Source organism: Ambystoma mexicanum, chromosome 4p (genome assembly GCF_040938575.1).
Source record: "Ambystoma mexicanum isolate Mex_15411 chromosome 4p, UKY_AmexF1_1, whole genome shotgun sequence".
NCBI lineage: Eukaryota > Metazoa > Chordata > Amphibia > Caudata > Ambystomatidae > Ambystoma > Ambystoma mexicanum.
In genome coordinates, this window is record NC_090927.1 from 61109010 (window position 1) to 61125305 (window position 16296).

The 16296-nt window shown below is 47.4% G+C and overlaps 1 protein-coding gene across 1 annotated transcript; it reads left to right on the forward strand.

Annotated features, from left to right (window-relative positions):
- The first annotated feature begins 10156 nt into the window (after nucleotides 1-10156).
- Nucleotides 10157-11092, forward strand: LOC138452745 (putative olfactory receptor 2B3). Its single transcript, XM_069605094.1, has one exon. It carries the CDS (start codon nucleotides 10157-10159, stop codon nucleotides 11090-11092), a length of 936 nt encoding a protein of 311 aa, XP_069461195.1.
- Nucleotides 11093-16296: the final 5204 nt, after the last annotated feature.

Here is a 16296-nt window from a genome sequence, read left to right on the forward strand (position 1 = left end):
ATTTATTTGCATTTTTAAAGCGCACAACTGCCCTAGGGCATTGTGGCGCTGTTACAGAGAGCTCACTTGTCATGGCATAGTATTGACGTTGACATAAGTACAATATTGAAGAAACAGTAAAGAGGATTAGTTAAAGACATTGCTCATATTCCAAGGTTACATGGGAGCAGTGTAGAAGGAAGGAAAGCTCATTTGAATAAGGTGGTCTTCAATGCCTTTCTGAAGGACAGGAGCAATGTTTCAGACCTCAATTTAGGTGGTAGTGAGTTCCAAGATTTTCGTGCTAGGACTTCAAAACTCGACCAACCCGCCTTGGTTCTGTTGCAGGTAGGAATTGAGAGTGTGTGTACATGTCTCGTGTTGGTCTGCGTGTTATAGCGACCTTAGGTGGTATGTCCTGGACTCGAATGCAGTCAATGCCTATTGTCGTAAACTCTTGGGAATTACCCATGACTAATTCAGATATTATTGGAGATGTGAAATGTATTATAGCTCAGTTGGCTTAATTCATTGTTGCAGGGATTTCAACTTGTATCAGGTCACCAGAGGCAATACATTGTATTTGTTTAGAATTGTGGAGAATTTGCACTACATGTTGATGGTTCAAAAATGGGCTAATATCACTGGCATATAGTTCTGTTATTTGAATTTTGTTGCCAACTGCATTATTTTTGGCCACTTTTAGCACTGAGGTTTCACGTGACACTGCTATTGCAGTTTCAAGAAAGTTGTGATCCTGCTTTGTTCAGGGCAGTGGTGGGTGTGCACTATATTTTTCTTCTGCCACCACTACAATGCCTTTTACTGTTGCATTTGCATGTAATTTGCTACAGCCACATTTTTTGAACGAACAACTAGTGTCTGCTGTTTTCCTGTTATTTAGTGTGCTAGCGCCTGCACAGTTGATATAATTTCTTAATTGCGGCATAATAGGAATAGTGCAATTAGCAAGCTCTTATCCACTCACGACCTTGAGTCAGCATGGATTTATAGACAATTCTCTTATTAAACAGCTGCGCCCAGACACTTGAAAGGTCCTGTCATTTGGTCATCAAGGAGAAGTTGGGATTAAAGTCCCTTCGTTGGCCCGCAGCGGACTGCTGCAGACGGCTAAACTCTCTGGCAAACTCTGTGGCGCTCCACGCTGCAGCGGGGTGTTTGAACGAAACCCTGCGTTGTCCTGGAAACAGTGTAACAACTGTGAAAAGACTGCAAGTACGGTCCAAGAAACACCAGGGACTGCTGCAGATTGCTAAACTGCTGGAAAAATCTGCAGCGCTCTGTGTCACAGCAGGGTATTTGAATTAAATCCTGCCTCTTCCTAGACACAGTGTAACAACTGTGAAAAGGCTGCAGGTTCAGCCCAAGCAACACAGGGGACTGCTGTAGACTGCAAAACTCTCTGGCAAACTCTGCATATGATAGGAGGAAAGAGACTTGGACAAGACTGGCGAGGAATAGGGAGAGGGATTAGGATGAAGATAATGCTAACTCAGAATTGTATCTTGCATTACAAAGTACACAGAAAGCATGCTATGTTGTAGGGTGTACATAAACACAAGAAAATATAATGTAAATTATGGTACTACACCTTATTTGCTATGCGAGTGGGGAATAAAATAAACTGTACATTGAATTTGTTTGTATTCTGCAAGGATTTCATACACAACACAGTAATTACCAACTCCACAAGAAGTCTAGCACACGTATAAACAAAACATGCATTTTATGAGATTCTCATTCTGAGTAAAAACAATGTAAATATCACATTTCTGTTACATGGGACAAAGTGTATCTAATGTAACTTTTACGCTCTTTGAACCCAAGCTATGAGATTTGGTTTACCTGAAATGGTATGTCTGTGCAAGTGTCAGCATGCAAAGCCTTCATTATTCATCAAATTGATCATGGTGTTAAAAAAGCTAATTGCACAAGTGAATTTTCATGACACAATATGGCTGCTTTCCATATATGAAAAAAATAAGTAAAAATGAAGAGTGTTTATGGTCTTATTTTTCTAAACTAATATGGAAGGCCACAGTGGGAATAGCTTGATATCTGTCTGGTGGACACTAGGTACCACTTCAAATGAAGCAGATGATTGCACCGATGTAAGCATTGCCCTTGGCAGAGCTGTAGGTTTTTGTGTAGATTGTGTCTGCTCCATTAGGACTCAGCCATAAAAGAACAGGTTACCAAATTGTGCTTTTACTAAATGACGAAGTTCAAACAGGTGTTTGGTGTTATTACAGCAACAAGCCACTCAAAATGAAAATCATATCAGATGAGGTATGTCCAAAATAGACCTTTTAAAAATGTTCATATACAAAAGACCACAGCAAATACATTTTTAGTTATAACTTTGGAATTCTTGGTATGATTCAAAAACCAGATCCAGATTCAGTAGAATAGCACAAACACAATGCGAATATTTGAAAATGTACAATTTATAAAATACATTCTCATATTTAAAAAATGATGTCATGCATGCAGTCCCATAAACGTACAAGATATCTCATGTTTCTGAATATTCTTGTGAATCCGAATATGTAATTCTTATTAACATCACATATCCATACTGGGAATTGGAGTGAAAATACATTTTGCACATTAATTTGGATTATGCATGCCTGAGTGGAGGGTTAACACACAGAAAGCACATTACCTCATAACAAAGCAAATTCAATGGGCTAATGGAAGAAAGGAAGCTTGCCCTGGAACAATGTGAGTAAGTGACATGAACCAGGCACTGTCCAATTAAAAATGCTATGTCAATTAATGTTGCATGGGTGAAGTTTGCTGAGTATTTACAAGCAAACACATAGGAAGAGGGGAGAGTTTTGGGAAAGCAGGAAAGAATGAGAGCCTGTTCAAATGGAGAAAAGCTGAATTAGCTGATAGAAATTCTCCATAAGAGGGCCATTTCCAGATGGCACTGAATGCAGAGGTTTGAGAGAGAAATGTTGAGGGCAGGCAGACTGAAAGGAAGGGCTGATCTAGCTGTAATGCCCAAAGACATTTGATGCCTCCACACATACGTGTCCATTGAAAGACAAACTAAAAGGGATTATAGTTAGCCCAAATTCTCGAGACAAATGTCACTGTGAAATGTTAACAAAACAAGAAACCACATAGGTCTCCCTGTCTGAGGATAGAAATGCAAGTTGGACAGAAGTAGATGATACCACTGTTGTCACACTTAAAATAAATGCATGAAAGTGTTGGGTAATACCCTGTCATACTCTGTGCAGCCCCTGCGCCTATTACAAACAGGTGCACATGGATGTCTTAGTTTTCTGCACATTTGAAAGTGAATCCCGTCTGTGATATTCTTTAAAATGCATAGAGGCACCCCCTGGTTTGTGCAAATGCCATTTGGATGTCCTTTGTGGATTTGAATGCCTCCTTTTCTTTAAGCACAGGTGATGAGATGAAATAGTACATTGCATTGCTTGCACCAAACTTCACCTATTGATTAAGGGTGTGTGGATTTCAGGTAAACACCTGTAATTCCTTACTTTAAACTGTGTGAACCAATCTTTTGAATCAAATCATTAATGTCAATCTGAGTTTATACTAGGCAATATTAGAAGATCCCATTTTGTATAGAATAGCCATTTACATTTAATTATTTGTATATATTTGTTCTTTTTATATTGTATATATGTATGGGTTTGTGTGAATTAGACTGAAAACATGAGACAACATCAAGCAGATTGCGTTTTCCTTTCTGTAAACAATCTGCATCTTTTTAATTCCTTGATTTATTATTTTAAATGCACTGAAACATTAAAATTAACACCTGTTTCATATGCCAAATTGTGGCATGTTATTGTTGCTGTGTGGGGTATTAGGTGTGTACTCAGTCTCCATCATTTACAGGCTCTTAAGTTTTCTTTTGTTATGTCCTGCCAAAGCATATGCTGTTGAGTGGCAAGGTACAAAAACAAATGATGTGCGATGCATCTAATGTATGCCAATAGTTTTGCCATTTGCAATGCTAATCAAATATTCTCCAGCATGGGGTCTGGCATGGATACACATGCTCATGAATATTCCCTGTCATCAGGCTGGGAATCCTCGGTAAAGAAAAAATCTGTTTCAGCTTTGTTTCTGAACTGTCTTTCTATTAATAACCAATCACTGGTCTTTGGGTCATACTGCCCTCAGCCAATGACTGCCCTCTACCTAAGCCCCTCCTTTGGCAGCCATCTTCAGATTTTTACTGCACGTTCAAGTGTTGGGAGTCCTCGTGCTATAGCTCTCGAGCTTTTACTGCATATTGCGTTTTTTCAAAGAGTTTTGCTCTCATTTTTCGGTCAATTCGAGCCTCAAGCTCCACAAATTCTTCTTCTGATTAACGGGGACCCGTTTCAGAATTTTCTACACCCCCCCAAGGGTGAATTTGCATTGAGTTTTCACTTCTTGGAGGATTCCGGAAGATCTTTGAGGCCACCCTGCATGGTCATGGCCCAGGACAAAGGACACACAACTCCTATTGGATCCAAGCTGTTTAGGATCTGCCCTGGATGTGGATTACAGAATGTCTTCAAGGAAGATGAGCACTCCAGGTGCCTCTACTGCCTTCACGATGACAACTTGCACATGGAGAAGGACTATGCATTCTGTAAGAACATGTCCATCCAGACAATGAAGGACCGTAGTACTCGGCTCACTAACTGGCTAGAGGGGAAGAGCCCAGCAGCAGGTGAGAAGAAGAGGTCTGAGCGGTCTTCTAAGACCTTTGAGGGCGCTCCGGCCATGGGGGCCCAACAAAATGCTAATCACCGCGAGCACCGTTGGTTCGGGCTCCTCGGCTGACAGGCAGGGCGCAATGTCACTGACGCCATCATCCACGAGCCAACGCTCTGGCTCGGTGACGAGGAAGTCGGAGAACCCGGGTAAGCTTCGGGAGAAGCCCCGGTCGATCCCGACGGAGACAGCCAAGGTGAAGGCCTCAGACGTGCCCAAAGTCATGAAGGCCCAGATTCACCCGGCAAAGGCCTCGATTGAGGGAGTTGTGGCAGCCTTGGCGAAGCCTGCGGAGGCTACCCCAGTGGAGACGACCTTCGGGCCTAGAGTTTCCCTGCCACCCAGGAGGGAAACATCTTTCCAGCCTATTGATAAGACCCCCGTGAAACCCCGGGATGAGAAAGAGGGGGGCACAGTAGCCCTAACGAACACAGATACCACCTCTGAAGATGGCTGGCGTCAAAAAGATCCTGGGCAAGAAGTTTGTGGAGGCCAGGTCCTACGGGCGGGATCCCGACGAGGCAGACATAGAGAGCAACTGTGGGCCCGATGAGGAACCGCAGACCGTGGAGGAAGCGGAGGTCCCCGCGCCCCAGCCTTCGCTCCCATTGCAACCGATGCCACAAGACGATTCAGGAGCAATCTTGATGGCTTTGCAGGCCCTGTGTACGGAGATAAGGACAAGGTTGCCCTTACCACCAGCGGATGATCCAGTGGCACCTGGACCGTCGGGGAGCCCACCGAACAAGCAGAGGCGAATCCATCCTCCACCTCCCTTCCAGTCTTCATCCCATCCCCTCTTCCGAGGGACGGAACTGGGGCGGAGACGGCGACGACAGTGGTGACGATGGGACTGATCTCCCAGCACCCCCTGCCCGGGCCTCCCCACCCGACAAAATTGGCTCCTTTCATGCCATGATCACCAGAGCATCAGAGCTATACCCCCGAAGAGCAGAAGAAGGAAGGGTTCCTCTACCAACGACAGGAGGCCAAGAGAAAGACCGTCCTCTCCGTCCCCTTACTGGACGACATCTGGGACGAAGGACTGTCCCTTCTGAAGAACCTGTCCATGGCCCCTGCAAAGAGGGACACTTACGAGAAGAAGTACTGGGTCCCGGACTCCGCTCCTATGTGCCCCAGGGCACAGCCGTCCCCGGATTCAGTGGTCTCCGCGGCGGCCAAGAAGAAATCGACAGGGGCGACAGTATCAACTTCCACTTCCCCTCCAGATGCTGAGGGGAAGAAGCTGGATGCCATGGGACGACGGCTCATCTCGTCAGCAGCAACAACCATCAAGGCGGCCAACGACCTCGCAATTATTGGTGCTACGACAGGGAGCTGTGGTTCAAGATTGCTCCCATCCTGGACTTCTTCCCAGATGACAAGAGGGCAGAAGCCCTTGAAATCCTGCAGGAAGGTGAGGTGGTGTCAGACACGGTGGCCACGGACATCGCCGACATCGACTTTCGCCAGATGGGCAACAGCGTTTGCCGGCGCTGGTTGGCTCAGGGCCACTGATTTTCGTCAGGACGTGCAGACCAGGGTATTAAACATGCCCTTCGACGGGAACAACCTGTTCGGCAAGGCAGTGGACGAGTCACTGCAGGCCATCAAGGCGGACCCCAAGACGGTCCGGGCCCTGGGTTCTTTCCACCAGCGACGGCCATCCTTTCGCACTTCCGGGGGCAAGTTTCAAGGTGCCTCCACCAGGCAGCCCGCTCCTCGTCTCAGGAAGCCTACAGAAGCCGCAACAAGACAGGAGTACACCGTTGTCATCGCCAAGGAGGCCAAGGTGGCAAGGCCTCGGCGAAACAAGACTGAACCGGCCATGACATCGGGCCCCCACCAGAGCACCCCGGTGGAAGGCCGGCTAGCGAAATTCGTCAGCGTGTGGGAGTCCATCTCCACCGACTGTTGAGTGCTCGATGCCCTGGCCCATGGGCACTCCCTGGAGTTCCAAAGAAAGTTTCCTCATTTCCCGCCTGTGGTCAGGAAAGAAAACCACGTGCCACTGCTGCTTCTGGAGGTACGAGCAATGCTGAAAAAGGGCACAATAGAAATCATCCTAAAGAGGCTTCGGGGCTCCAGAGTATACTTGCGGTACTTCCTCGTCCGAAAGAAGACCGGCGGCTGGCGGCCCATCCTAGACCTCGGCCGCCTCAACAGATAAATCAAATCCCAGAAGTTCAGGATGGTCACCCTTCCGCACATGCTGGGACAATTGGAGGAAAGCGACTTCCTGTAGTCGCTGGACTTGGAGGATGCTTACTTCCACATCCCCATACGCAAAGGACATCGAAAGTTCCTATGATTCATGGTCCAAGGGTGGCAATACCAGTTCAAGGCCCTGCCCTTCGGGTTGAAGTCAGCGCCAAGGGTCTCCACCAAGTGCCTGGCACCGGTGGCGCGCGGCTGCGCCGGCAGGGGATCCACGTATACCCCTATCTGGACAATTGGCTCATCCGAGCAAAGTCATGAGAACTCGCCGTCGATCACACAGCGAAGACTGTCCGCCTGCTCACCGAACTGGGATTCTAGATCAACTTTGCAAAGTCCCACTTGGTACCATCACAGGACGCCCTGTTCCTGGGAGCCAGACTCGACACAGTGGCACGGTTGGCTTTCCCGTCGGAAGAGAGGACGAAAGCCATCCTGGGCAAGGTACAACGGCTGTTGACCATGGAAGTGGCCAGGGTGAGGCCCATCAAGTCCCTGCTTGGCATGATGTCATTGTGCATCTTCCTCGTACATCTGTGCAGTTTGCGGATGCGGCCACTACAGGAGTTCCTTGACGCCCGTTGGATACAAGCGGCAGGCAGCTTCGAAGACGAGATCTCCCTCAACGAGACTTTCCGCCAGGCGATCCGGTGGTGGGGCACCCACATGCATCAATCGGCATGCATGGACTTCCAGACCCCGGAACATCAGGAAATGGTGACAACGGACGCCTCCCTGGAGGGATGGGGGGCAACCATCGGAGATCTCCACGCAATAGGCCTTTGGCTCCCAGAGGAGAGGTCACTAGACATCAACGTCCTGGAACACCGAGCCATGTTCTGGGCCCTCAGGTCTTTCCTCCCGTCCCTCAAGGGCAAGGTGGTGAGGGTCTTCACCAACAACACAACCACAATGTTCTACATCCGGAAGCAGGGGGGCACCAGATCCCCAGCCCTATCCAAGGAAGCGCAGGATCTGTGGCACTGGTCCGTGGCCCTGGCGATGTTCCTGGTACCCTTCCATCTGGCAGGAATAAAGAACACCATTGCCGACTCGCTCAGTAGGGAGCTGCGCTCTTGCCATGAGTGGGAGCTTCGTCAGAATCAAGTGGATCTCCTATTCCGACGATGGGGCAATCCCCAGATCGATCTATTCACAACGGCGACGAACACCAAGTGCCAGAGGTTCGCCAGCAGGTTTCCCCAGCCGGGGAGCATGGCCGAGGTGTTCTCATTCCCCTGGGACGGCCTGTTCCTGTATGTGTTCCCGCCGTTGCTGCTGTGACTCATCAGTCAACTCGGACGGTCCCGGTGCAGGATGATCCTCGTGGCCGAGGCAGATCTGGTTCCCAGACATTTTGGACATGTCAGCATCCCCCCCAGTCCAAATGCCGTAGACACGGATCTTCTCGCCAGGGAAGGAGGCGCCATCCTACATCACGAACCGTGATTGCAGAACCTGCAGGCCTGGCTCCTGCAGCACTAGAGTTCGGAGGGTACGATATCCTGGCAGAATGCAAGTAGGTGCTTGCAAAGGCCAGGGTGTCCTCGACTCTTAAGTGCTATGGACACAAATGGAAGAGGTTCTCTGTCTGGTGTCGTGCACAGAAGATCAACCCTCTATGGATTACGGTCCCTCAAGTGCTACCATACTTGCTGTCGCTGGCCAAGGCCGGGCTGGCACATGCCTCCATCAAGACCCATCTTTGGGCTATCTTCCGCTACACCAGAACTCCGGGGTGGTCGTCGCTGTGGTCTCCCCGCTTGGTGAAGGAGTTCATGAAAGGACTGTTATGCTCGTTCCCGCCGGTAAAGGGTCTGGCCCCGGCATGGGAACTCAACGTGGTACTGACCAGGCTCATGGGTCCCCCATTCGAGCCCTTGCATTCGGCACCGCTGCAGTTCCTATTGTGGAAGACAGCGTTTCTTGTGGCCATCACCTCACGACGAGTGGGAGAGATCCAGGCCTTCCCCTGTAAACCTCCATACCTGACATTCCACGAGATGAGCGTAGTGCTAAGGACACACCCCTCCTTCATGCCAAAGGTGCCGTCAGACTTCCATCTCAACGAGCCCTTGGTGTTACCTGTTTTCTTCCCGTCGCCTTCGTTGCCGGCTGAGAGGACTTTGCACTCGCTGGATGTGGCTAGAGCGCTGAAGTTCTACGTGGACCGCACAAACAGCTGTTTGTGAACTTTGACCATGTGAACCAAGGGAAGGCCCTGTCGAAGGCTTCCATTTCCAGATGGCTCTCCGGCTGCATCATGCACTGTCACCGGTTGGCAAACCGACCGTTGCCCGGCCGTCCGAGAGCCCATTCAACCAGAGCGATCAATGCTACTATGGCATTCCTGTCTAGTGTGCCCCTGCTGGACATCTGCAGGGCTGCTACATGGAGGTCGACACGCACCTTCACGAGATTCTTCTGTGTCGACCGGGATTCCAGGGAGGAGTCCAGAGTCGGCCAGGCAGTGATGCGCAACCTGTTCGCTTCAAGGTGAGCCTGGTGAGGAGGTAAGAGATGCTTAATGTTGAGTTGTTGAAATGCTTAATGTTGAGCCTTGCCACCTCCCGTGGTTGTGCATGTGTGTACTGCTATGTATCCTTGTATTCATGAGCATGTGAATCCATGCCAGACCCCATGCCGGAGAAGGAACAAGTTACTTACCTGTAACTGTTGTTTTTCAGCATGGGTCTGGCATGGATTCACATGCAAACCCTCCCTCCAACCCCTCTGTGGCTCTTCTCTTGGTCCCACTGCCACTCTATGTGCTACCAACTCTGAAGATGACTGCCAGAGGAGGGGCTTAGGTAGAGGGCAGTCATTATCTGGGGGTAGTATGACCCAGAGACCAGTGATTGGTTATTAGTAGAAAGACAGTTCAGAAACGAAACTGAAACTGATTTGTTCTTTACTGAGGATTCCCAGCCTGATTACAGGGAATATTCATGAGCATGTGAATCAATGCCAGACCCATACTGGAGAAAAACAGTTACAGGTAAGTAACTTGTTCCTTCTGCATCCCAAACATGTTATGTTCTCCTCCTCTCAGACATTGCTTTTGCCACTGGGGGGAAATGAAAGTGCCACCACATCTTCCAAAACCAATAACAAGATGGCCCATTTATTAAGTATCATTAATTTCCAGTTGCTTTTTTCTTGATACAGATAGAAGGAACGAGCCACAATGGAGAAATGGAATGGAAGTGCGGTGACTGAGTTCATTCTGTTAGGACTCTCGGACAAGCCACAGGTGAAGGTAGCGCTCTTTGTGATATTTCTGGTTATATACCTGATTATTCTCAGTGGGAACATCATCCTGATTACTGTGTGTATCCTTGAGCCTCGTCTTCATTCTCCTATGTACTTCTTCCTCGTCAACCTCGCTGTCTTAGATATTATGTACGCATCTGTGTCTCTACCAAACATGTTGCCGCACCTCTTGATGCACACATGGACCATCAGTTTCTCTGGATGTGCAGCGCAGATATTCACTTACTTGTTCCTGGCGATTACAGAGAATTTCATCCTGTCAATCATTGCATTTGATCGCTATGTGGCCATTTGCTTCCCGTTGCATTATTCAAACTTAATGAATGTACCAATATGTATGAAAATGGTGTCTGCCTCTTGGTTGGCTGGCCTCCTGCTGTCTGTTGCACCAGTTGTTATGGTCTTGCAGTTGCCCTTATGTGGACAAAATGTTATTAATCATTTCTTTTGTGAACCTACAACTCTTACAAAATTAGCATGTGTTGACACGTTTCCCATACAAATAATGACTGTATCATCTGGAATATTTGTGTTGCTGTTGCCCGTTGCCGTCATTATCATTTCCTACATCTTCATCCTTTCAGCTATCATGAGAATCCGCACCACTGAGGGCAGGTCCAAAGCCTTCTCCACTTGTGCTTCACACTTGATCAACGTCACCATAATTTATGGAACTTCAATCTTCATATATATGAAACCAGTGCCAAAAAACTCTGACAATAAGGAAAAAATGGTTGCTGTGTTTTACACAGTGGGTCCCCCAATGTGGAACCCCTTTATCTACAGTCTGAGGAACAAGGAGATGAAGATCGCTCTTCAGAGCCTCATGAAGAAGAGGTTGGTTCATTAATCAATATCAGCACAATGAGCAGAATCACCCAAACCAGCAGAGCTAAGACAATAATCAGAATGCGGTGCTGGTCAGAGGCGGTGCTTCTCTAAATTTATAGGGGTCATGAAGAGTTCCAGTACTACTGAATTAGAGTTTATGTCAATGTTAATGTTAAAAGATATTTTATACCGCGCACTATCACCACCGGAGTGGTCCCCTGGCACTCTGGTGGCTCTTAAAGATAAGAGGGTGGGGCAAAACAGGACAAAAGTATAGTGAGGAAGAAAGTGATGTACTGTTGGCAGCTTCAGTTTGGTTTGGCACCGTTCGCTGATCATGGGTGCAGTTCATGGATCAGTAGATTCCCATGTGCTGTTGTGCGAGACTATGTGTGACTTGTTTTGTTGTTGCAGTGTAGTGAAGTGGGTGCGGATTGCTGCAAAGGAAATTGTTTGTGTGTGTTCAGCGTTTGAGAGGTGTATGCAGAGCGGGGAGTTGAGGTTTGGCAGTTGGGTTCTGGTGTGATTCTGTTTGGTTCATTCCAACTCTTGTTCTCCTATTGCGCTGTCCTGTTCTTTTTGTGACATATTGGGTCCGTAAGTTGGTTTTAGTTGTTTGTTTGTATTGTAGAGAGGTGGTGGTGCCTACTGGGGGATTCCTTACCCTTTATCTTGATTATCATGTGGCGAGTAGACGGGGTGGTTCCAAGCTTTAATCAATGTTGGGTATGTTATAGGGGTATCTGCAATGCTTGGTGGAGGGTCTTCTCAGTGTTAGGGTGATGTGGTAAGTGTGATCACACCTACATTTGAGTTACCTGGATAGTGGGAGAAAGGCCTAGGATACAAAGCACAACAAATAATGTGACCACACCTATATTCGAGTTACCTGCATAGTGGGGATAAGGCCTAGGATTCAAAGCACAACAGGTAATGTGAACACACCTAGATTTGAGTTATCTGGATGGTGGGAGAAATGCCTAGGATTCAAAGTAAAACAGGTAATGTGAACACACCTGGATTCGAGTTACCTGGATAGTTGGAAAAAAGGCCTAGAATTCAAAGAAAAACAGGGAACGTGAACACACCTAGATTCAAGTTACCTGTATAGTGGGAAAAAGGCCTAGGATTGAAAGCCCAACAGGTAATGTGAATACACCTAGATTTGAGTTACCTGGATAGTGGGGGACAAAGGCCTAGGATTCAAAGCACAACAGGTAATTTGAACACGTGCACAATTCTGCTACAGATACCTAGTGTATGGTTGAGGCTGTGCTAGGGTGTTGAGATATGTGTTGCAAGGAAGTAGTATTTCATTGTCTGGTTAATAAATGTAGTTTTGTGGTTATGGCCCACTGTGATAATTGGGATTGATTCCGGTGGGGGCCAGTGTTTGATGTTGCCTGCCTTGTTAGTTGCTGCCAGTTGATGGTGGCCAGGTTCCTGCATCCCTGCTAACACCTGCAGACACCATCTGAAGCTGTCTCTGCAGAAGCTGTCCTTTGCCTTCGGGTCCTTCACCACAGGGCCTGCATGTGCAGCGGGCTGCCCTCACGCCAGGGACCTAAGTGTGCGACAACTCCTTTCTGCAAAGGTACACCTAATGCATGTAAAAAAATTGAATCCAGTTGTGCATTTTATAGCACTAAAGACTATAGGCTACAATGGGCATTGAAGGGTCGGAAAGTTGAAGGCCTGAGTGAATCGAAGGCATTTACCAACATGTCTGAGACTTAATCAGCCAGTAGGGCTCATATTTGCATAGTTGTCCTCAATTCATCTATCAACACTTGTACTTTTAAATTTTCCAAAGGGGCATGATAACAGAGAAACACGTTAAATAAAAATATATCTTTACAACTACAAGACTGGCCTTTTCTGTACTGTCTTCTGAAATAGTGGTAAAAACAAAACCTTGTCAAATTAGAGTCCATGTAAACGGTTTGCAAGCTAAAGACACTTTGCAAGCTCCAACTATATTTTAAATTTAAAAGTCTAATAATTTGACGATGCACATGTCCAATTTTAAAAGTGCATTGGAAAGCCCACAGTTACAATGTTTACTCCAATAAGCATTTCCAATAGAGTAGGCTTAATACCATGTTCTGTTTGCTCCAAGCTACACAGGTCTGATTCTCTTGAACAAAAATATCAAACACCTATTAAAGTGTCAACTTTACAATGTACATGTGAAGAAACAAGCTTTACCAAATACAGCAGAGTTTGAACACATGCAATTAGGCAACATTCCTTACTGATATTAATACACACAAAAACTATTACTCTAAAAAAATGAATATGGCTCGATGAAAAATCAGGCAGTTACAAACAGAACAACCAGTCCATGCAACAAGGGCAAGTTCCCGGTTGAAAAGTCCACCCACTTATGCACTCAAATATCTGCCTTCTGAAAAATGTACATGACGGGTGAAAACATGAACAAATATCACAAATCCCTTCCTAATAATGAAGATCTATGAAGATAAACAAAATGTAAAAAGCCTGAAGCATACTAAACATTTCAGTGAAACGTGTAACCACAGAGAACTTAAAACTTTGTAAAGGTTCTCAACAACGTTTATTCAACTCACAATCAAACAGGTTAAGGTCTGCACACTTTATGTTCTGATCTCTTCCCACCTCTTCCCACCTCCTGGCACAATAATACCTCTTTGGAAGAAAACAGTCACGAACACGCATTTGGATTTATAGTGACCCACAATGCAATTTGAGCAAATGCTGGATGTTTTTTGTCTACTTCCTCCTGGCTTCCATTCACCAATCTCTCTTCCTCCTACGCTGTACCTTCTCTCCTCTCTTTCTCCTCTCCGCTCTCTTTCCTCTCCTTCAGCTCCATTGTGCTCTATTCCCTCTCCCACTCAATTTGTTAAATTTCTTTCTTTCTTCCTTTCTTTCTTTCTTTCTTTCTTTGTTTGTTTCTTTCTTTCTTTCTTTCTTTCTTTCTTTCTTTCTTTCTTTCTTTCTTTCTTTCTTTCTTTCTTTTTCTTTAAGCGTTCTACAGTACGTACTGCACAGACACAGCAGGAAGTGAGGCAAGCTGCTTTTCCTCTCTTTTTGCTCCCCTTTTACCCAAGCTTTTACTGCTCCCTTACTTTTGTACATTATTTACATTGTTAGCATTGGCAGTGCGATTGCGATGGACACAGTGAGGTAATGCAGTTACAAGGCAGGAGACAGTCAAGTACAATTACGAGAGACAGATCGATAGAGTTACAAGTTGATCATATCTGCGATAATTACAATAGAGGTGTCGGTTACTGGTCATTGTTCTTTAGCCACTTGATGTAAATGCGTCTAAATTGGTGATAGGTTTGTGGTGCTCTAACGGAAGGTGGTAGTGTATTCCAGTGTTGGGCTGCTTTCACTTGGAAGCTATTACCGCCCATTTTCGTTCGCTTGAATCTGGGAACAACGAGCAGGTTAGCATTGCTATTTCTGGTGTGTCTGTTGGCCGTATATCTAGTCATTCTGTCGGCTAGGTAACGGGGAGCTGCGTTGTTAAGGCATTTCTCCAGCATTGGATCTTTCATGGATTCACATGCTTAGAATATTCCCCGTCGTCAGACTGGGACCCCTCGGTACACATATATAGCCTTTTCCTATAGGAAAACTTCCGACACTTTTGTGTCCTATCTACGTCCTTTTAGGACCCGCCTACGCATGCTCCGTAGGCCGTCCCAGTATAAGAGGCCCGCCCCCGCGGCTCCCCTTCAGATTTCAACCGTCTCCAAAGTAGTGGGATCTCCTCGCGTTGTCTTACTATTTTGTACAAGGATGTATACCTGGAGTTGGAGTTAGAGAAAATGTCCTCCATGTCAGGAAAAGCGCTGTTCCGTCCATGCGCGATGTGCGGCTTGAAAAAAGTTTACGAGGGGGACGGACATATGGATTGTATATATTGCCTCCACCCTTATCATTCGGCGGATAACTGCGACATATGCAAAGGGTTTTCTCAAAAAACCCTCAAAGACCGGAGTCGACGGCTGGTGGCATGGCTGAATGATGGAGCGGGGGCATACCCCCCTTCGGAGGTAGGCTCCACACAATCGGCGAAAACATCACGCTGCGCTACCTCGTCGGAACTACCGGCGAAGAAATCTCGACCGACGGAAAAAGAGTCATCTGGGAGTCACTCAGCTAGAGACTCCTCGTCAAAAAAATCATCTTCATCAAAAAAGCATGAAAAGGAAAGGCCGAAATCCTCCTCGGGCGATCATCATAGATCGACCACGAGTCGAGAGTCGAGTAAAAGCAGGCCAAGTGGGGAAAAGGCGGGACCGCCTAAACCACCTGCTAAGTCACCGTCGTCGACGGCGGTCCAATCATCGCCCTCCACCCTGCCACTAACGCCGGTGGCATCCACCGTCCCACCGACAACGGCGACGAAGATGGCCTCGTCGACGGGGGTTCTACAGGAGGCCTGGAGGCCTGAGGTTTTTGATCCGATCCCCCCGGATACTTTACTGCAAGAACAGGCTGTGTCGCTGTCCTCGGAGGACGAGAGCGAGAGAATAGCTGGCCCAGCAGACCTAGGGCTACGAGTGGCTGACAAGTCGTCGACGAGGGGATCCGGTATACCGGGATCTGCCCCTCTTCTCAATCCTCAATCTGCTTTGTCGTTGGAAATTCTGTCCACGCTTCAGTCCTTGCTACAGTCGTTGGACCAGAGACTACCTCAGGCAAACCTGCCACAGTCACCCGTCGACGAGCCGGGCCCTTCCCGTCCACCGACGCACCTACGCACGCCAATCTCAGCACTGGCACAAGAGGAAGGTGAGCTGCCAGATTCGGAGTCTGGCAGGGGAGCCATGTCGGATATCTCATCATCCCCCTCCAGGGATCCAACCTGGGAGTCAGAGGTGGAGTTGGAAACCCCTAGAAGCCGAGCTCACCCGTCCCCTCCGGACGACATTGCATCATTCCATTCTATGATGGACAAGGCGTGTAAAGAATTTGGTTTGTCCCAAGAAGAACAGAAAAAGGACTGTTTTTTGTTCGACCACATGGGTAAGAGAAGGAGGTCTGTGTTCTCAATACCAATACTAGACCACGTGTGGAAGGAGGGGTTGCAGACAATGCGTCACCCTTTTTCAGAGCCGGCAGTGAAAGGACGCCTCGAGAAAAAGTTTAAGGCTCCAGAGTCTACCCCCAAGTGTTTATCCTCCCAACCAACGCCAGACTCGGTGGTGTCGGCGGCAGCGG

Coding starts and splice junctions, on each gene's coding strand:
- LOC138452745 (XM_069605094.1), top strand. CDS start 10,157: ATGGAGAAATGGAATGGAAGTGCGGTGACTGAGTTCATTCTGTTAGGA.